Source organism: Homalodisca vitripennis, chromosome X (assembly GCF_021130785.1).
Source record: "Homalodisca vitripennis isolate AUS2020 chromosome X, UT_GWSS_2.1, whole genome shotgun sequence".
NCBI lineage: Eukaryota > Metazoa > Arthropoda > Insecta > Hemiptera > Cicadellidae > Homalodisca > Homalodisca vitripennis.
This window is the reverse complement of record NC_060215.1, coordinates 68296567-68318931: the sequence shown is the minus strand read 5'-3', so window position 1 is coordinate 68318931 and position 22365 is coordinate 68296567. Positions and strand designations below refer to the sequence as shown.

Genomic DNA, 22365 nt, shown 5'->3' with positions numbered 1-22365 from the left:
ATGGGTTATCAGGTAAAGTACAGCAATTTTCATATGAAGCTAATGTCTTTGTACTACAACCTGAACATGTAGAATCACCTGAAAAGAAAAGTCCAACACGCCTACCGACTTTGAAATCAATTGCTTCATGGCAATGTTTACAAACTGCTATATTAGAAATTATTTTCAACAAACTATTCAAATCAACTATTTCATAGGCTAGACTAGGCTCACCATCAACAATAGATTGGTAGTTATTGGAAATATTTCCTAGTTTTGCTTTTGAAGCACTAACTGGTTCATCTAGACTAGTCATATCTTCCAAAACATCAGCATTAGGACTATGCCTAATTTCAGTTTCTACTGTCTTCTTACAAAATACTAGTTTCCTTTTCTTGAAAACACTAGTACTCCTAGGCATTTTGAATAATATATTCTTCTAAAACACTAGACACAACACTTTAGAAAAATAATTGTAATGTGTATTTACTTTTGAGTTTTCACAATAAAGAATAAACTCATGAATGTAAACAAACAATGTTTTCTTACTTCTCTTGTCTGCTGTTTATTGGCACAATACTTCAGGTTAACCAACCATTGAAAGAAAAACAACTGTTTCTGGATGCTAGTTATTATAACAAATAAATAATAGTATTGTCGTTACCATAGATACAATTCTGGTAAAAATTGCAGCTGTGCGGACAATATGTTGTATTTTTTTTTTTAAAATACTTCCCATTGTCAGAATTAAATAATTTTTATGTCAAAATGTTCAGAAAACAACACAGAAAAATAAATTGAAATAAAAAAAATGTATAATTTTTTAATTTTTAACCTACCGAACCCCCTTAACTCATTTGACTCAACTAACATTATTTTATTTAGAAGAATATTCAAGTTTAAATTATTTTATAATATTGAAGAACCTTGGTGTAAAACAACATTTTTATGATTACATTTTATCAGTGACTATTTTTTGACAGTAACAACTGAACATGTCTGAACAGTAAATCTTCTTATCAGTGTTGTTTATATTGGCTGGAACACAACCTGATAAGCAAGGCCGAGTAGCTCAACTGGTAGAATGCTTGCTCTTAAATAGTGACCGAAGTCAGGGGACTAGGTTCAAATCCAGCTTGGAGCTATAATATTTTTGTCTTTGTATTTTACATACTACATCAACTACTGAACACTATTATTGATATAAAATAGTGATTTAATATTTTGTATTTTTTTTTTTATTTCTCAGAATGATTATTTATATTCATTAATACTGACTTCAGATAAACAACTTTTTTCCCATCAAATACTTGCCTTAGGGCTTAGATTCTAAGATAAATTATTATGACTATTGCATGATTGTACGAAATGCACAAAGTAGGAGACTTAGTCTTTGCAAAACTTAAGGGCTTTCGCCACTGGCCTGCAAAAATTACTGAAATAACACAAAAGGAAAAAAATAATAATACAACCTTATATTATAATGTTGTGTTTTTTGGGGACAACACAACCTCAAAAATACATGAATCAAGCCTGTCTCTATACTCAGAAAATGTTCACATATATGGCATTCCAGATATAGATCATTTTAAAAATAAACTATTTAACCAAGCTCTAATAGATGCTGAGATAGCCTTTAAAGCCTCTATACTGTCTCCCACACAGTGCCAGCTAGATGACTGCACACTTACACATGAAGTCCAGACCACTACTGCTAGCGAGCTGACTGATAACCACTCATATAACTCCATCAGCCTATCTCCTTCAACAACTATCATGGAAGACATTGAAACAAAACTCCAAAACAGCCAAAATGTTGACCTAGAAACATCACTCACCTTGGCTGCAGAGGTAGGAAATGCTCTTCTCTCGGAAAATAGCAAGCTGAAACGTGACATACTCAACATGTCCCTAAAAAATGGAGAGTTATTAAAACAAATTATGGAGACAAGCAACTCTGGAAAAATAAATTATCAATACAGAATAGAAGAACTTGAAAGTGAAAGAGAAACTATACTGGATAAAAATATTAAATACTTTGAAATTATCAACAATCTTGAGAAACAACTTGTCAAGGAAAAGAAATTGCAAGAAGAACTTGTATCCATCTTTGAGGAACAAGATAAAGAAAAAGAATCCACTATTCACAACCATGAATCAGAAATAACAAGGCTACAAAAAATAATACAGCATATGGAAAATGAAAGTATAAATAGGAAATATGAAGAAATTCCTATTAAGCGGAAAAACGCGGAGTCACAAACCCTTGCTACAGTAATAGAGACAGAAAGGCAGAGTCATTCCTCGTACATCCTCTCTCAATTGGCTGAGTTGAAAAATCGTCAAAGTCAACTTGAGCTTGAGATGCAGAAATTTAAAGAACACCAGCTTAGCCAATTTGAGTTGAAACAGACAATGTCGCTGGAACGGGGTAGACCTCTCACAGCCACTACACCACTCCTTTCCAGTCCAATACACTCACCAAGGACCAAAAGAAGGGAGGACAAGAAGAAAAATATTTTTAGTGTATCACTACAAGTAGTGAAAAACCAAGCCCTTAAGTCTATGGGACAAACTAATATAAATAAGAACACACTGGGAACCAGCCAAACCCAGACTAAAAAACTGATACCTCAAATGACAGTGGGAACCAGCCAAACCCAAACTAAAAAACTGACACCCCCTGTCACCAACACAGGGGAGGCAAAAATGACAAATACTGACCATAACTTAACTTTGAGTACGGTGGGAATCAGCCAAACCCAGACGAAAAAACTGTCTCTTACAACCTCTCAGACACTGCTAGAGGCAGGTAGAAACATGGTTGAAAGTAAAAATTTTTTAAGACTGAGTCACTGGAAAAAGGAACGGAAGAAAAAAGTCTACAAAACAAAAATCTACCTCAATTCACAACAAACCACAAAGGTAATACCAAGAACCCTATGAAAATAACACACCAAAACATTGATAGGATATCAAACAAAATTGAACGAATAGTTCATTTCCTATCTGATAATAAACCAGACCTCATAATTTTAACAGAACATGGACTAACAGAGGCAAACCTACAACTTACTAAACTTGTCAACTACTCACTTGTGGGCGGCTTCTGCAGGAAAAACCACTTAAAAGGCGGAGTAACTGCATATGCCAAAGAAGAACTAACGGACCAAGTCAAGCTCATTAGTACCAGTAATGAAACATCTGAATTAAAATGTGAGACCGCACTCTATGAACTCAAAAATGGCAAAGAAAGCCTTCGGGTACTAGGAGTCTATAGACCACCAGGCTCAAATATCAATGATGTCATTGATATATTAACAGAAGTGTTAGACAAAAATTTGGGAAAGGATAACAAGTTGCTTATTATGGGGGATATTAATGTTGACAATAAGACTGACATAAATGAAACAACTAAATTAAACGACCTCCTGGGAAGTTACAACATCGAACGACTGACCCTACCTCCAACAAGAATTACACCTACTTCACAAAGATCTATAGACTGGGTCTGCACAAATTTTGGAAAAAAAGACCTAGATGTAAAAGTCACACTGTCTGGCCTCTCAGACCATACAGCACAAACAGTCACTGTTAACCTTACCAAACAACCTAGTATAATGCAAAAAGAAAAAGTACGTGTTTTCAGTAACTGTAACTTAAATAACTTCAAATCTCTCCTAAAAGAACAGAACTGGCAATCAGTACTACAGACGCATAACACTAACGATGCCTATGCAATTTTTAATGAAATAATTCAAACTGCCTTAAACTCATCCTGCCCGCCTATTCTTAAGAGAGCAAAAAGAAAACAAAAGAACCTTTTATGGGTCGAAGAAACAGACAGCTTAAAAAAAGAATATATTAAAGCCCTTGAGAAAGAAAGGTGCACAGGACTGCAATCTGACAAATGGAAAACGGCCTTAAAAAAGAAAGAATACGACTTAAAGTTGAAAATTCTGAAAAAAAACAGCAAGTAAACAAGCATATTGAGGAGTCAGGAAATAAATCAAAAGCCCTATGGGATATTATAAATGGTGAAAGAAAAGCCAAGACAAAATCAAATGCCAAACTAACACTCAATATAGAAGGAAAAATTACTGAAGACCCAATAAAAATCGCCAATCACTTTAATTACTTCTTCGCCAATATTGCTGAGAAAACCTTACAACAGAATAAACAAGTACTTGTCACACAACCACAGCAACATCATACAGAAAACAGACAGCTTTTTCTCATCCCAACTACAGAAAATGAAGTCCGAAGAATAATTGAAAATATGAAACAAAAAACATCATGTGGACTAGATGAGATTTCCTCAAAGCTTGTTAAAATGTGCAAAGAAGAAATTTCCCTCCCCTTAACACAAATCATAAATTGTTCAATAAATGAAGGTGTTTTCCCAGAAAAACTAAAAATTGCAAAAGTTTATCCAAAGTACAAAACTGGTGCAACTACAGATGCAAGCAGCTATCGTCCCATATCAGTAACATCAACTTTTTCCAAAATAATAGAAAAGACTATCCTGCAGAGACTTATGAATTATTTGAACCTCAACAACCTCTTAACAGACAACCAGCATGGATTTTTAAAGAAAAAATCTACTGTAACTGCCATAATCCAATTAGTTGAATATATTATTGACCAAATTGAAAGTTGTAATACAGTTACCAGTTTGTTCCTCAATTTCAGTAAAGCATTTGACTGCATTGACCACGATCTACTGCTTAATAAACTACAACACCTTGGAATAAATGGGATACCAGGAAACTGGTTCAGGAGCTACCTCAGTGGGAGAAAACAACTAGTGGAACTGAAACACAATTTAAATGGAACAACTAGCAAATTTCAGTCTGAAACACTCCCCATGAACCGAGGAGTGCCACAAGGATCGGTCCTTGGGCCAGTTCTTTTCCTCTTGCTTACAAACGATTTACCTAAGTGCATGGACAGGTTCTGCCAAACAGTAATGTATGCAGATGATACTGTACTTACACTAGCTAACACACATAAAGACCACCTTAAAGAAGAAACACACATGGCTTTCAACTTAGTTAAACAGTACTGCAATTCAAACAACCTTGTTCTAAATGAAAATAAAACAGTACAAATGACATACAGCACAAGAGGAAGGGAAATTGATGGCCTACCCACTGTAAAAGTGGATAAAAACACAAAATACCTTGGTATTACCCTTGACATGAACCTTAAATGGGATGCCCACATTGACATTTTATGTAAAAAACTCGCATCAGGCATTTATGTCATAAAAAGAATTAAAAAAATATCTGGAACACCTGCAGCAAAAACTGCTTATTTTTCACTCTTCGAGGCCCACGTAAGATATAGCATTGCAGCATGGGGTGGAACAAGTAATCAAAACATGGATAGAGTATTTCTGCAGCAGAAAAAGGCAATGAGGAGTCTAGCAGGCATAGGATACAGAGACAGTTGTCGACATGTCTTTCAAGAACAAAAAATACTCACAATACCAGCACTGTATATTGGTGAGGTGATTCTACTGGTGGTATCGTCAAACAAACCAAAACTTGGAGACTATCACCAGTATAACACCAGAAATGCCTCAAACTTCTCACTCCCGTCACACCACCTCAGTCTATCAGAGAAGAAGCCAACTTACAAAGGAGCAGTCTACTTCAACAAGCTACCTGATCACCTTAAGCAAGTTACTGGAAGAGGCTTCAAAAAACAACTCCAAAAATGGCTTGAAGACCACCCGTTTTATTCAGAAAAGGAATTCCTGGAATGGAGAAATTAACTGGACAGTGTCTTAAGCACATACTCTTCTTTATAGTCTAGTCTTTAAAAACATAACTTTAGTAATATGCTTTTACTTTTTGACGCCAACACCATTCTCTATGATTGTGTGAATAAAGAACTTTTTGATTTGATTTGATTTAGGCGGTTTAAAAATGGCCGCATATCAGTGGAGAGTGATGACCGATCTGACAGGCCTTCAACGGCCAGAAACGCTGAAAATGTTAAACGTGTTCATGCAGCAATTAATGAAAACCGTCGATTGACTGTCCGAGAGCTGGAAGAAGATTTAGGAATACCAAAATCGTCAGTTAGTAACATTTTACACGAAGATTTAAAAATGAACCGTGTTTCAGCAAAATTTGTTCCTCGGCTGCTGACAGAAGACCAAAAGAACTGTTGACTTGAAATCGCACAGGACAATCTGGATTTGATAAAAAGTGACTCAGGGCTATTTAAAAAAGTTATTACTGGTGATGAGTCATGGGTTTATGGCTACGACCCTCAAACAAAGGCTCAATCTTCACAGTGGAAAACTTCCGAAGAGCAACGTCTGAAAAAAGCAAGACAATGCTGACAGTTTTTTTTGACCAGGGCGGCGTTGTTCAACACGAGTATGCTCCAAGAGGCCAGACAGTGAATAAGGAGTATTATCTTGAGGTCCTAAGGCGGCTACGAGGTGCAGTGCGAAGGAAACGACCTGAACTGTGGACAAGCCGTGACTGGATCCTGCACCACGACAACGCACGACAACGCGCCAGCTCATTTCTCAAATCATATTCAGCGTTTTTTGGTCAAACACAACATCAACCAACTACGACAGCCTCCCTACAGTCCTGATATAGCTCCTTGTGACTTCTGGCTATTTCCGAAATTAAAAATTCCTTTGAAAGGAAAAAGATTTGACGATGTTAAACAAATAAAACAAAATGCGACGAAGGACCTGTTAGCCATTCCACAAAATGAATTTAAGGAGTGTTTCCGGAAGTGGGAGGAGCGTTGGAATAAGGTAGTGGCTTGTGGAGGGGAGTACTTTGAAGAGGACCAGATTGCCGTTGCCGCCGAGTAACGTCAATTCATGTCAGACGTCAAGGTCGGATACTTTTTGGACACCTCGTATCAATTTTTTAATCATACATTGATTATAAATAGCAATTTTGAAAAATCCATTTGATTCACATTGTAGACTTATTTATCAATTAATTGTAGGTACCAACTAAAATAAGAGCATTTGTTAGTTTTTAATAATTTATTCTCCAATTACTCATATTCAGAGGCTGGGTACTGTAGGCTCTGTGTAGCCTTCTGAAGTTTCTTACGTTACAGTTTTTTTTAACCTTCTTCCATACATAATAACTCTTGAGCACTCACTGTATAACTAAATCCCATTATTTTCTGTGGTAAATCAAAACATATAGTGTGAAGCCTGTTCCTCAGACACGTTCTGTTTGATTATTTATTACTTCGCATTAATAATATGGTACTAAATCTATTATAACATACATTTATTTGTTGTAATGAAATATCTATTCATTTTTCGTGATGTTAACTCAAAAGCCAGGGCTGCTTGCATAATATAGTATCACATTGCTTGCAGATCAAGTAGCTTTTTAATGCGTGAACAGACTTGGCTATTCTTCCATTTTTATGGCAAACCATTTTATAAACTTTTTTTCCAAATTTTTGAAACATTGAAAGGATTTTTGAAAACAGTGTACCTATAGGCAAACTGTTTCTTGCTACTTTTTACTCTGAATTATCAAAAATAAACAATAAACAATGTAACAAATCAGAAAAACCATGATAGTCTCCGTATAGCAGAACAAGAGTAACAGTTATAAAGATTGCCATTAGAGAGCAGCACTTGTTAGCTGAAGATGGTAAAGTAAATGAATGGTGATTTGAAGCTTATTCACTATAGTGGCTCTGCAGCATATTCCAAGGCTTGTGTTTGGAAGAGGGTTAAATTCATACATTTATAAAGAGGGATTCATACATATATGAGGAATTTACATTTTTCAAAAATAAAAAAGAATCATAAGAGTCATGGATATCAGATATATTTAACTCTATTGCAGTCTTATAAACAATATTTTTTAGTAAAAACATTTTTATCATTACCTTTAGTATACATATTTGAAACCCTGCGTCTCCTGAGATCATATTTTCCAAATAATTTTCTAATTAAAGAACATTATTATCAGCTACGCTAAAATTAGCTCTATTATCCAAATAACCTACTTTCATTGCTTCAAGAAGGTTATATAACTGCACTCATAATTGAGGTTATATAATAGCCCTTCCTATAAAATAAAAAATGGATATATTTGATCCAAATTCAAAAAAATATTTTATGTGCTACCTCGTAAACAAAGTGTACTACTTGATAGTGAAGTTCCTTAATGATATTGGGCAAACAACTGTTATGTATAGATATAATTTTAAATCATCTGCTACATCGTTTAATTTTCTAATAATTTATGTTTTAAATCATGCATTAGTTCAAATTTTTATTCTCCAGATGTTTCAATTTTGAATGGGTTTCAGGCAAAGGGGGGGCAAAGGCAATTCAACAATTTCAGTATTTCCTTACCATTTGCAAGTTTTAAGAGGATTTTTGAAAAATGTGTACAAAGATGATCGCAAATGTTAAGGATATTTTCAAATTCCTCATAAATTTGAACAGCTTAATTCAGGTGCTGACCCTAGCCCATATATTAGCCTAATGAGGACTGGTGTGATGCTTATGGTGACTGCAGGAAATATCCAGATGTTTTAGCAAGGAAAATCATCCTACTAACCAAAATAATTATCAGGGAACCATTGAAACCAAGTAAAACCCCAGGACAGTAAAAATGTCTCTTTGATCAGTAAAAATGTGCTTTCTTAATAATTTTTCATTTGATTTTAACAGATAATGCAACAAATCTTTGGCTATATGTGGAAAGCTCATGTGTCAAAGCTACGTTAAAAGCTCATGATTGTTTTTTATTTGACACACAAACAAGATCCACCAATTGCATTATGGTCACTAATTTGAAACCAGTTGAAATATTTTATTTTACTTTGAATTAGTTACCTAAATAACCTAATAAGTTTCCAGGTTGTTGCCAGGAAGCTGCTATACTAGTTAGGTGTGAAATTTGTCTCATACCATAGAAATGTATGTATATACAGTCAAACCTCAATATAACGAACCTCATTATAACAAATTCCTTGATATAATGAATTTTTTTAAATCCCCTAGAAGTCTCCATAGAATCAATGCAAATTTCACCTCTACATAACGAATAAAGCATACTCACAACCTCCATATAACGAAATTTTAGTAATCCTGGGAAAAATAAATCACCCTCGGTATAGAGAATTTTTTGTTGTTAGAATCTCTTGTAGCCAAATTCACCTCTATATAACGAATTTTCCACAACTGCACCTTGTTATAACGAACGTAACAAACGTCACAACGGCAACAAAGGACAAAAAATAAACAATCGTGTCTCGACATGAAAGCTTAGTCACAGCCACTCCGGTCTGAATTGCTAGACAAGTTTATTGAGTTGTCATGAAAAGTTTGGATTTTGTGGTGCTTCGGTACAATAGTTTAGTGACGATGGACGCCAGTAACAAAAAGAAACGGCGCGCTATAAGTGTAGAGTGTAAACGAAAAATTATCAAATGCGTTGAAGATTTGGTATTCCGCCCAGCACTTTAGCTACAATTTTAAAAAAGAAAAAGAAGTTTGATGACGGAAGTGTACTGTGTTCTAAAATCAGAAAGATAAAGTTGTGTGAGCTGAAGGACGTAGAGGAGTGTGTGCTTAAATGGTTGAAGCAGTGCCAAGACAAAAATATTGCAATGAGTGGACCTATACTTCCAGAAAAAGTGCAACAATTTGATTTTGAACTGGGACACGAGAACTTCCGAGCTAGCAATGAATGGGTGCAAAACTTTAAAAAACGAAATGAACTTATTTTTCGAAAAGTGTCCGGTGAAAGTGCTAAAGTCGATGATGGTGTTTTCACTGAGTGGAAATATAAACTTCCCGAGCTAACCGAGGGATATGAACCAGAAAACATCTATAACGCAGATGAAACCAGATTGTTTTAAAAATGTTTACCTGACAAAATATTGTCATGTAAGGGTGATAAATGCCATGGTGGAAAAATAGTAAACATCGTTTAACAGTTATGCTGGGAGCAAACTGCACAGGGACTCATAAATTAAAGCCTTTAGTAATTGGAAAAGCGAAAAAAACCTCGTTGTTTTAAAAACGTGAATGAACTTCCTACAGACTACATGGCGAATATAAAGGCTTGGATGAATTATGACGCTTTCAGTGCATGGCTTCAAAGTTTTAACAAAGATATGAATAAGAAAAAGAAGAAAATTCTCATCTTCATTGATAACTGCACGGCTTATGGAGACATTCATAGGCTGAGTAACATTAAGGACAAGTATCTTCCTTCAAACACAACCTCCAAACTGCAACCGCTTGACCAGGGCATTATCCAAAGTTTTAAAGTAAATTATAGAAAATAGGTCGTACAACAGTTCCTTAGACACATGGAAAGCCGTTTACCTACAAATATCAATGTCTTGGACGTCATGTGGATGATCACAAAAGCGTGGAGTAAAGTTACAGAAACTACAATTTGTAATTGTTTCAAGAAGAGTGGATTCACTGTCACAACTCAGGAGGACAATTCAGACCAGCCTCCTACACAAGAAATCAATACTGCGGAGGGTTGGGAAATAGTCAAAGAAACAATAGAGCTAGAGAAGGATGCAGAGTTCGAAGACTTTGTTACTTTTGATGACGACGTGGCTGTGCGTGGGGAGTTGACGGACGCCATTTTCTTCTGTGACCTCTGTTCCGGACGAAAATGTGGCTGCCGAAGATGACGATGACGATGAACCAGATTGTGTAATGCGTGACTCGAATTTAAAAGAGGCTCGTGAAACCAATTGGTGTTCTAAAGTGGTTTTTTTTTCTTAAAAAGGGTGGTTTTAAGTGAAAGTGTGGTAAAATCTATAACTGAATTGGATTGCTCATTGGATATTATCAATGTCACATCACGTAAGCAGGCTACTATTACTGACTTTTTCTCCAACAAACAGGGTGAAAATAGCATCAATAATGATGCTATCGAAACACAAAATTAGATTAGGCCATTTAATCTTTAACAGTTCGTAATTTTCAGTTTAGTAATACTGTACAGTACGAGTACTGTCTTTTATTTACTGTATTTTTTACTATCTGTAGTGTAAGATTTATAAGTTTTTGTTCAGGTCATATTTGCTTTTCAACTTTCTTTTAATGTGTTTTCAAAGTAAATAGTTACTGTATTACAGTTTTTCTGTTTTACATACTGTATTCTTAATTGAAACAAAAAAATAAAAATAAAGTTTCATTGTTCCAAATTAAATGCATTTTTATTTCGTTTTACACACTATTTAAATACAATACAGCATACGATTTCACAGCGTTTAACACGGCCGAGCCGATGGTCTGTGAACCTCAATGTAGCGAAATTGTACCTAACCTAACCTCAAAATAACGAACCTCATTATAACAAAATACTCGATATAACGAATTTTCTGTCTGGTCCCTTGAGGTTCGTTATATCGAGGTTTGACTGTAACACTGGAAAATTATGCTCAGCTCAGACAGAGAAAAAGAGAGAGACAACAGTACTTTTTGTTGATTATTACTTAGCTCATGGTAGAATAGTTTTAATTTAACAATTATTATAAGCAATAAAAATTATTAATCCCATCAATCAATCCACTTTTGGACACTGAATATCTTTTAACAGTGAAAATGCAGACTTTCCATTATTTGCTGTGAACTCTGTACAAGTTTCTATTACAAATAAAAATAATAATTCAAATAATTTCTCATGCAAACAGTGTGCATTTCAGCATTGTATATATTTCTATGCCTGAATGAACTTAAACTATGTTTAAATTGGGATCCCTTATTCTTTCTTGTTGTGACATTATGGTATGAGAGTTTAACCCAATTAATAGTATTGTTTATCTTAATATAGATTGTCAGCTAGATTTGTATACATTTAATTTTCAGAATTGAGACCAGGGGAATACTGTGAGCCTGATTGATGACCGGAAGTGTTCCGCACTGAGAAGGATTATCAAAGAAATTGAGATAGATTTTGATTAAACATTGTTACATAAACACGTTAAAAAATTAATTGTCTCATTAAATGTTCAAATCAGGTGTATGATTATGGCAAGTTAAAATTAAGCTTCAAGAATAACTGTAATGTGTAGACTGTACATAGTAATAAATGATCTAAAAGTGTAATTTGTATTTTTGTAACTATTTAGATTTTGTTAAAATCAGTTTGTTCTTAATAAAATTCTTTGTTTTCATTGTAGTTACTTTTTCTTTCTTCGCCTCACATGTCTATTGTTCACTGTCACCAGCTATGGTTATGCTCTATACTCAATATTACTCCAGTCATCCTATCTAGTCGTTTTTAAAGAAATGTAGGGCTAAGTCTGAATACAAGGTATATTTGAAAAGTAACAGGAAGTTTTATTTAAAAAAAACATTTATTCTCTTTTACATTAATGTTTTCACCTTCAAAATAGTCTCCATTAGATATTAAGCACTTGAGCTAGTGCATCTTACAATCCTCAAAAAACTCCTCAAACTCAATCTTTGGGATAGCCTTCAGCTCTTTCAGTGATGCTCTTTTAATGTAATTTATGTTTGTAAAACAACGCCCTCTAAGGTTCTCTTATTTTTTTAAACAAAAACATCACATGAATCCATGTCTGGAGAATATGGAGGCTGGGGCATCGTTACAGTACTGTTTATGGCAAAAATTTCATGAACTAACAATGCTTCATATAAACGGCGTTGAACTTGCAGGTAGTACTCCTTATTGACCATTTGACCTTGTGGCAAGAATTCATTATGCATTTTGCCATTAAAATCGAAGAACACAGTGACCATAACATTCACGTTTGATTGCACTTGACGAGCCTTATGTGGTTTTGGCAATCCTTAATGACTCCACTGAAATGATCGAGCCTTAGTTTCAATGTCATATTCATAAACCGATGTTTTGTAACCTGTTATAACATTTCAGTAATTCTGCATCATGATTGACTTCATTTAGTGACTCCTGAGCAACTTTTATTTGCCGCTTTTTCTTCAAGATTCAACAAATTTTGCTGCCTTATGTTTCATTCCCAAAACATTCAAATCAATTTCATGGAATGAGCCATCTGATATGCCAACATCATCAGCGACTTCTGTGGTCATAATCGGTGTTTGTTCTTAACCATTTTTTCCACATTTTCATCGGTTGTTGATGCACTGGGACGTTCGGAGCATTCATCATCTTCAATGTCTTCACGGCCATCTTTGAAACTTTTTTTTTTATCCTGAGGGAAAAAGACAGATTGTCCCCATGCTTAGTCCTAAATAGCACCTTTGCGCCTCCCTTATATTTGTGTCCTCAGAATCTGAGACTTTTACAGAAGCCGATCAGATTTGAGGGCTCCTGTTCTCTGATGTCCTTGGGGCTGAGGAGATATGCTCCCAAGAGTCTTTTCCGAATTTTTGATATGGCAGGACAATTTAGCTAAATATGCTCTGCTGATTCCTCCTATCTCCGCAGAGTCTGCATACGTCAGTCTGGCTAAGGCCCACCCTCATAAGATGTTTCCTTAGGGGGCCATGTCCTGTCAACATCCCTAATATCATTCTTATATCGTCCTTACTCTGATCTAGGAGAGATGCCCACCCTTTAGCATAAGGAGAGATAAACATTTTAGATTGTCTTAATCCTGAGGCCCTACTCCAATTAAAGTTTCTTATCCTCTCTTTCCAATCTTTTACAAGAGCTTTGCTGTTGGAGGAAGCTATCCCACAACCTGGCTCTGGCCCCACCATAATGGACTCCACTCCCTTTTTGGCGAGGATATCTGCTTTTTCATTTCCATGAATGCCCTCATGGCCCGCCACCCAACCGAGTGTTACTCTGTTATTCTTAGCCAGCTGTGCCAGAGCATTCCTAGAGTGCTTTCAAGTCAAATGAACAGGTATCAAGTGCCTTTAGTGCAGCCTAGCTGTCGGACAGTATCAAGTATTTTGCTCCTTGTGTCCTCATTTGTATGAGTCTTCTGGCGCATGATTCTATTGCCATGACTTCCGCTTGGAAAAGTGTGGCATGTTTTCCCAGGGGCACTGCTAGGTTAAATCCTGGTCCTTATATTCTGAATCCCGCCCTAGAGTCAAGGCGTGAACCATCTGTGTAAAACTTCAGGACTCCTTTTGTAGGGTAGGCCTCGCTTTTTAATCCATTTCTCCCTTCCTTTAATAGAGACAGTATATGGTTTTTCAAAGGAGTATTTCTTAATCATTGCATCTGAAACATTTATACCACTTGTAAACCCTTGTTTTACTCATAGCAGACTCACCATAGACCTTTGTTAACATATTCTGCACTTTGTTGCACTTTATTTCAATTTTCACACAATTTGATACAAATTCTTTGATCTATTTTTGTAACAAACAAAAATCATTGAGTTCATAAAAGACATCTAACCTTAGCAGCTACCATCGAAAAAGTAATTTTATTATACTTTTGAGGAGCATAAGTAACAACATAAGAACAAAAACTTTGACAATCGGCCCCTCCAAACCCAAAACTTAAACATTTGTGTTACTTTTTGAACACACCTTGTATGTGAAGGGATTTCAAATACCAGGATATGTTGTCCAACTCTACTTTAATAGGCAGTGATGAGGATATAAATCTAGAGTACATGAATACACATTAATAAACCTGTTATAGGGAACTTGTGCCCATTGCTCTTAAAAAATTTAGACGAGGTGTAGGAGTTACACTTTTTTACCAACATATGAAATCAAGCACATCAGTAAGAAAAAATTACACATAATTAAAAAAATTATTGTGAATTTAGAGCTATGCTTGGCTGAGATAAATAACTCACAAAATAACTACCCTTAAGCATATATACACTTTTAATAACTGTACTATGTACATTAGCATTATATCAAGTATATTATGAATTTAAACTCAGATAACCAAATTATTGATTAGGAAGTTTCAGATAAAATTTATGTAAAAGAATTGTGAAAACAAATTCTTGGTTTTGTAGAGGGAATTGTCTTTGATTACATATCAAAATATAGCTACTTTTTATATAAACAATGTAACAATGTTAGTTCAGTATTTTTACTATTAAAACATCTCAAATTATATTTTGTAAACTCCAAATGTTATGTTTATTCAAATAATTAACTAAATTTATGTTGGTTATAAAATTCATAAACCAAGGTCTTTTTAAAATGGACATTTGGAAAAACCTGAATATTCACAAATACAAACTGAACAACCTATTAATAGAACAATAACAAATAAAAAATATAACAAAAATAAAAAAAATCACATTTCTTTCTCCGTCGAATACTAAAATAAAATAAAAAGGAAGCCAAAAATTCAAACAATGATTTACTCACCCACCACATCAGAACATAAAGCGGACTACCCGAAGATCCACCTGACTACAACAAAAAACATCAGTGCCACTACGCAACCTGAGGATGACTGTACAATCAGCACTCGAAAACGCTTTGGTCGTAAATAAAGTAATGTTCATCCGTTCAGTATTGTATTCAAAATATATACCATGTTAGTGTCATAGTTATTAAAAACTGTAATAATATGTTGGGGATTATCTATTAACATACCGTTTTGACATAAATAACATTTGTATGTATACTCTTGTTTTCATATAAATTCCACTATTTGTATTATTCCAGGTTGTTTTAAAGATATCACTTGAACTGCTGTTATATGGATATGGACAGCTTTTTCCTTGAGATGTCGAAAGATCCTAACAAAATTATTAAAGAAAATTTGAACAACTTTAATGCAAGCAATTAACCAAAAAATCACGAATGTTTCAGAAGTAAAAATAAGAAAGTTATCAGCAAATTCAAAGACGAGCTAAATGGCAAAATACTAGAAGAATTTTGCAGTTTGCTGTCAAAAATGTACGTGCATAAATATCTCTTTATAAAAATCCAGTAAAATGTAAAGGAATCAAGCAAAGTGTTGTAGATAAAACAATAAATATGGATAATTTAAAGAGATGCTTATTCGAAAATACTAGAGACTTTAGAGAAATGACAGTGATAAGAGACTACAGACATGAACTTTTTACGGTAACAATGAACAAATTAGCACTATGCTCAAAAGATGAGAAGCAAATTGTCTGAGAAAACGAAATCGATACTGTACCATATTGTTACAAAAATGAGGGAAAATCTTATATTTTAGACGTTTTAAACAAAATAGGAAACTTTACATAAAAATTCTCTTAAAATTCATGAAAAAATCTATCAAGAATATTAGCAAAAACTGCTAAGTATCAATGAAAAATCTATTGATAATCTGTAAAAATTAATTATTAAATTGTGAAGATTTAATTCACTGTCACGTCAAGTCTAAGAAAAAAATAAAAATATTGATTCTAAAATTGTTCAAACTCAAAATAATTATATAGAATTGCTGCAAAATGTAAGACAAATAAAAATAAATTTATAAAAATTCCTAATGAAAAAGCAATAATGATTAAAAAAGAGTTGAATAAAGATGACAGAGATTGAAGCTATAGAACTGAGAATAATGTTTTATTCCTTCAAAAGAGTACACAAACATTACAAAAATAAAATCTTAGGAATAGCCTAATCACAAGTCTAGTAGTGTGATTAGGTTTAACAAAATAAAATAAACTTAATACAGTACTTTTTGAGTTCAGTTACATTAAATTATATGCTGGCCACTCTCCGAGGTGCCTGAAACTACAAAATGAACTAAAAATAAGAATACAAAAAAATATTACCAATATAAAGATAATTCTAACTACTTTTCCATATAATGTCAGAATTAAAATTATCCAATATTAACAGTAAAAACAACATAACAATTAGTATCCTCTTTATACAATTCGAATTTAAAAAACACACAACAAACAAATCAAATCAAAAAACATAGCAGCAAATATAGTACATTAGAAACAAATCAACATTATAAACATATAAATAACTCCTGTCTTAGAAAGATCAAAGTGCTATTTAAACACATCACTATTACACAATGCATGTACATGCATTCAATAACATACAGTACATTATACATATATACAACAACCATTTATATACAATTGCTACATGAAACCAAATTAATTTTTATATAAAATATACACTAACTTTTAACTTTAGCTAATGACTATTAAAAAACCTAACGTCATTATTTATCTCAATTAACCAGTCGAATACACTATTGCTGAAAAGGTTTAATTTATCTATTGATCTAATATTAATAGGTAATTTATTAAAGAATTTTGGACCTATGTACTGAAAGCAGTCTAAATATTTCCTTTTTTACTTTTGGTACTCTAAAAATTCTTCTATTTACGTTTCTTGTTCCATATACAAGGAAGGTTGTACCTTCATTTCCATTTCTTCTATAAAATAGTTTCAGTACTTTGTATACATATAAATGTTGAATAGGTAGCGTTTTAATTTGTTGAAATAGGGGGAAGGAGCTATCTCTGAGTTGTTTTCTTAGCATTTAGTACGCACCCCCCCCCCCAATAGATTAATCCGTACTGTCTTGACTGGACTAAAGAATAGTAGAGGTTTCGCAATAAAAATGTATTACAGAATTGTTTTAAAAAGTAGAATGTTCTTATTGTAGATTGTATTTTGCTGTTCAGCTCCTGAATATGTTTTCGCCAATTCAATTTTTCATCGATAGTGATTCCTAAATACTTAAAATGACTAACCTGTTCTATAGCTTGGCAGTTACATAGAATAGTTTGTGTACAATCCTGTACGTGATATGTAATTGGAATTTCAAAATGAAAGTCTATAAATCCAAAATTTATATATTTTGTTTTGTTTACATTTATTTGTATTTTATTGTTACAGCACCATCGTTGCATTAAGGATATGTCAGTTGTAATCCTTTCATGTAGAATTTTTATTTCTTTTTCCGCATAAAAAATCGCAATGTCATCTGCAAATACTCTAATTTTACCACAAAAAAGTCTGTTCAAGTAGATTGTTAATAAAAATGAGAAACAAAGTTGCCGATGAAGTTGAACCTTGAGAGACGCCTGAATTTATGGTTAGAGGGGGACTAAGACAGCTCTCAATTTTTACCTGCTGGTTTCTGCCTGTTAAATAGCTCGTAAACCAATTTAAAGCTATTCCTCTGATTCCTATTGATTTTAGTTTACTTAATAAAATTCTGTGGTTAACTAAGTCGAAAGCTTTATGAAAATCAATGAATAGTCCTGTAACTTTATTGCTTTCATTTAAATTTAAATAGATCCTATTAGTGAAGTTTATTAGCGCGTCTTTGGTAGATTTCTCTTTCCTGAACCCGTATTGGTTAATATTAATAAAATTGTTTCTATTAAGGAATTTAACTAAACGTATATTGACTATTTTTTCGAATATTTTAGAACTTCATGCACCGGTAAGAAAAAAAGTTTAAAAAAAGGAAAATAATAACTGTAAGAATTGATGACGGCAGTTTTAGTAATAATGGCAAATTATTCTGAACAAAATGAAGGATTTAAGTATTTGCTAAATATAAATAAATGCTTTCTTGCTACATTTTTCTTACTTAAAAGATATAAATAAAGTAGGCAATCTAAGATAAAAATAATACAAGACATTAGCTGATTTTAAAGAAAAAAAAACAAGCACTTAATTGTAAATTTGGAGAAAATAAAATAAAAATTTGGGTTTACAATAGTTGCAGAGTTAAAAGACTGCAAAGTGCACCTTCCGAACAGATTTTTTACTGTTCTAGACAACAGAAAGATGACAGAGATGAAAAAAATACATAATTTGAACTTAGTTGTCATGGGAAAAGAACAATAAAAGATAAAGAATTTCTTACTATCAATGTTGTAGAATAATTACGAGATTATTGATAGATTTTTGTAATTTTTTTTGTTAAAGTTTCTTCATTGTCTGTAGCAGTTTTTCATTAATTTTGAGAGATTTTTTATTACATTTTTTTTATTGACTGTAGCAGATGTTTCACTGGTTTGAAAAGAATTTTCATTTAATATTATATTTAGTTGTTTTTTCAATACATTATTTTTTAGTAATATATTTTTAAATACATTTTTATATATTTATACATACACACATATACTGTATTAGTAAACCTAATGCCCAACAAATATCCTTAGTGCCAGTGGTCCATAGTACAAACTTAACCAGCCAACGGCATCAGTTGCGTGTTTCTTTTTTTTAAGGAGAGGCCAATTCTCTTTTAAGCCTTATTCTGCCTGTTCTTATGACCACTGGCTTGTGCAAGGACCTAATCAAACAGAATAAGAAGTTCAATGGTACTGAAAAAAATGCAAAGGTCACAGACAGGATTTGAAAGTGTGCTATCTCTAACTCAGGTCCAAAGTCTTAGACCGCTGGACCATCGGTACTCCCTTTCACACACCACTGCATTGTTCTGTAGCACATACCACTTTTTGTGTTATTGCTTATAGTTTATGATTCTTAGTGGTGATATACGTATTTAATAATAGAACCTAAAATTTAATGTTTTGTATTTCAATTACTAATGGCCTGTTTGACACAATATTTTCCGTGAATTAGTATTTTAACTAATGATATTTGTTTACTAAAATTTACTTAATTTTTGTTTATGCGCAAAATATTAAAAAAGCAATTTCTTTTTATATTTCAATAAAAATAGAGAAAATCTTATTCTTTCCAATTAAGTAAATTAGTTCTATAAAATAAATGGATTTGAATTCTTTCTCCATTTTCTGTTAAAGATTGCAATATAAAAAAAAGCACAGAACTGTAAACAAAGTCAAGGACAGGTGTTGAACGAAATAAAAGTAAACGTTCTGCCTTTTAAATAAACATGTTTATTATATTTTATATAAAGCTGAGAAATGCAACAAATAGTTTAACCACATGTAGACATTCATGGAATACATTTAAAACTTAGATTAGCCTTAACACACACTATCAGGATAGCAAGTAATTTTTTAGCAAGTAATAAAAGTAATACTTGTATAAGTTTACACTTTTATATTTTCATAATTAACATATTTATGTACTTTTGTAAATACATAAAATCACAGCTGTCACAAATAAAATAATTTTATGGAGAATATGATCCATTAAGGTACATGAGCTGCTTACTCCCAACGAAGACTTTCTGTGCGTACAATGTGCTCAGCTCTGTTGCAGACTTTAATTCCTATAAATTAAAAAAACTATTAGAGATAGAGTTAAAATTATAAAATAATGTAAATTTTGTATGTGAAATCAGTGTATTATTTAAACATAGTGTGAACTTACGAGTGATCCTTTCACAGTTGTGTTTTCATGTATTTTCATATTCATTTTGTATCTTGCAGATAGACTGTTACCATTCAAAATGGTAGCATTAAAATTAGAATCAATTAATATATTTTTCGTAAACCTCTTACATTTTGTTATGGAGATTGGATTTTTTCCACTTTTAACAAATACAAGTTCATTATTTGGAATGTTATTAATATTTGATGTTGTCACGTTTCCTAAAACATAATTAGCAATATGAAAGTAATCATTCAGTAACTAAATAAACTTTTTACAGTTAAAGTCAAATAGGTCAGTGACTTTTTGATCTAGGAACAGACAAAGGAAAAGTGACAAGAATGTCCAATATAATCATGAGTATTTCTTAACTTCTACACATAAGTAGTAGTTCTATTTATATAACTAAATTTTTTATAAATACTGTACATAAATAATTTGTTAGTTAGTTAACTTTTAATTTGTAATTTATCAAAATTATGTTAATTTTCAGCTTGTTCAAGGGATTTTTGATAAATTCTTACTCAGAGAAAAGAGTGCAGAACGTTCTTTGGAGGAACATGATATTGATTTGACAAAAAACACAAGCCTATATTCATTGGCTAATAAAAAAAGTGTTCTAGATATTACCTCATAATTGAAAGTATAATTATTACAAATGTATCTTTTAAACGATGAGTGATAAATTTTACTACACTTCATTTTAAGACATTTTTCAATTATGGTGTGAAAATGTATAAAATTTACTTACAGACTCTTCGTAAAACATGTAATTATTCTCTAGGAAACATATTTTTATATTAATTTTAATGTTTATTAATTTAATTGATATACAACAATTGTTGAAAATATTTACTATAATCTGATGGATAGCTGAAAAATGTAATAAAACAAGAAACCTCAGAATACAAAGCTGATGTTATCTGAAGCAAGAACAGTAGCAGCAACAAATCTGTACAGCCTGCTAATTGAATTAATTTTTTTCTCAGCTGTTTTTATTTGGGCTTGGTTACAAAATGTTCTGAATTTCCTACTTTGTAATTTCTCATGGAGTGATCAAAAGAAATTATCTATGTTTCTGTCTTCAAGGACACTGTCTTAAAGGGCTATTAAAGGTAAATAACCAAAAAGTGATTTGATTGCAATAACTTTCCTGTAAATAGAAAACATATAAAAACAAATTTTTTAACATTCCACAAGTAATTATAGACATTTAAAGTAGATGGGAAAACACGTGAAAAGAATAATGTAAATTGTGTACTGTACATATATGAGTCATAACTTTAGGGATTTACATAACATGTCTTTAACATTTTATAGCTTAAAAAATTACGTTATTTTATTAAAATGTAATTTATTTAATAAAATAGTACTTAATGAAATTAAAATTCATTTTATAAATAAAAAATGTGTCACTCTATTTCGTTATCTGTAATATAAATACTACGAATTTCATATCATTTCGCCATTTTCTATGGGCCTTATTAAATTATAGCTCTAAATAATACTTATATGCTTACAATTCCTTGTGTAATTATCAATACATTGTTAAATTTTCCTGTCTTCAGAAATGGTATCATAAAAAGCTGTGAATAAAAAGTTTTATTTGATTAAAAAGAATTAACCCGACTGAACACCAATTGCACCACGTTAAAAGAAGAAACTTACCTTGGAAAGTTACATTCCCCTGAATATGGAACTTTCGACCAATAAACTGAGTATCAGAATGATTTAAATAAACACAATCGTTTATGAATCTATCAATATTAAAGCTGTTGATAATCTTGGCTTGGATATTTCCTGTGATAGTCAGTGATCGTACATATAATGGGGGAAGAATTTCTGGGAAGTTATCTCTTGCTATAAGACCCTCTGCAATACCATTCACACCACCTAGGTAGACAGGAGAATATAAAATCATAAGACATTTTTTATTTCCAAATTAAGTTATCTATTCTCAAGACACTTTCCTAACAAACAAGTGTATCAGAGGGAACTTGGAAGTAACTATACAGTAGACTTGGCATTTTCCTGCCACATGTAACTGTATTGTTGGTAATTATTGCATTGCAAATAATTTTGTGTGCACATGATAAAAACTTTAAATTGTATGTTTGGATGGCTTATAGACAATTCCTTATTATGATTTTTTTTCCTTTTATGACTTTTTAATAACTTGACAGTTTAAA

At 32.6% G+C, this 22365-nt stretch overlaps 2 protein-coding genes across 2 annotated transcripts in view; one reads left to right on the top strand and one right to left on the bottom strand.

Annotated features, from left to right (window-relative positions):
- Nucleotides 1-12155, top strand: part of LOC124369137 (CXXC-type zinc finger protein 1-like) — a 78415-nt gene extending 66260 nt beyond the window's left edge. The window contains 1 exon segment of the mRNA XM_046826909.1: nucleotides 11843-12155. Within this exon segment, the coding sequence (XP_046682865.1) occupies nucleotides 11843-11848 (6 nt within the window). The 3' untranslated portion in view covers nucleotides 11849-12155.
- A 7562-nt stretch (nucleotides 12156-19717) lies between these two features.
- Nucleotides 19718-22365, bottom strand: part of LOC124369136 — an 80453-nt gene continuing 77805 nt past the window's right edge. Inside the window, exons 24-26 of the mRNA XM_046826908.1 lie at nucleotides 21845-22069; nucleotides 20177-20397; nucleotides 19718-20075 (exon numbers count right to left, since the gene is read on the bottom strand). Coding sequence (XP_046682864.1) covers nucleotides 19977-20075; nucleotides 20177-20397; nucleotides 21845-22069 — 545 coding nt within the window. The 3' untranslated portion in view covers nucleotides 19718-19976. The remainder of the gene's footprint in view (nucleotides 20076-20176; nucleotides 20398-21844; nucleotides 22070-22365) is intronic.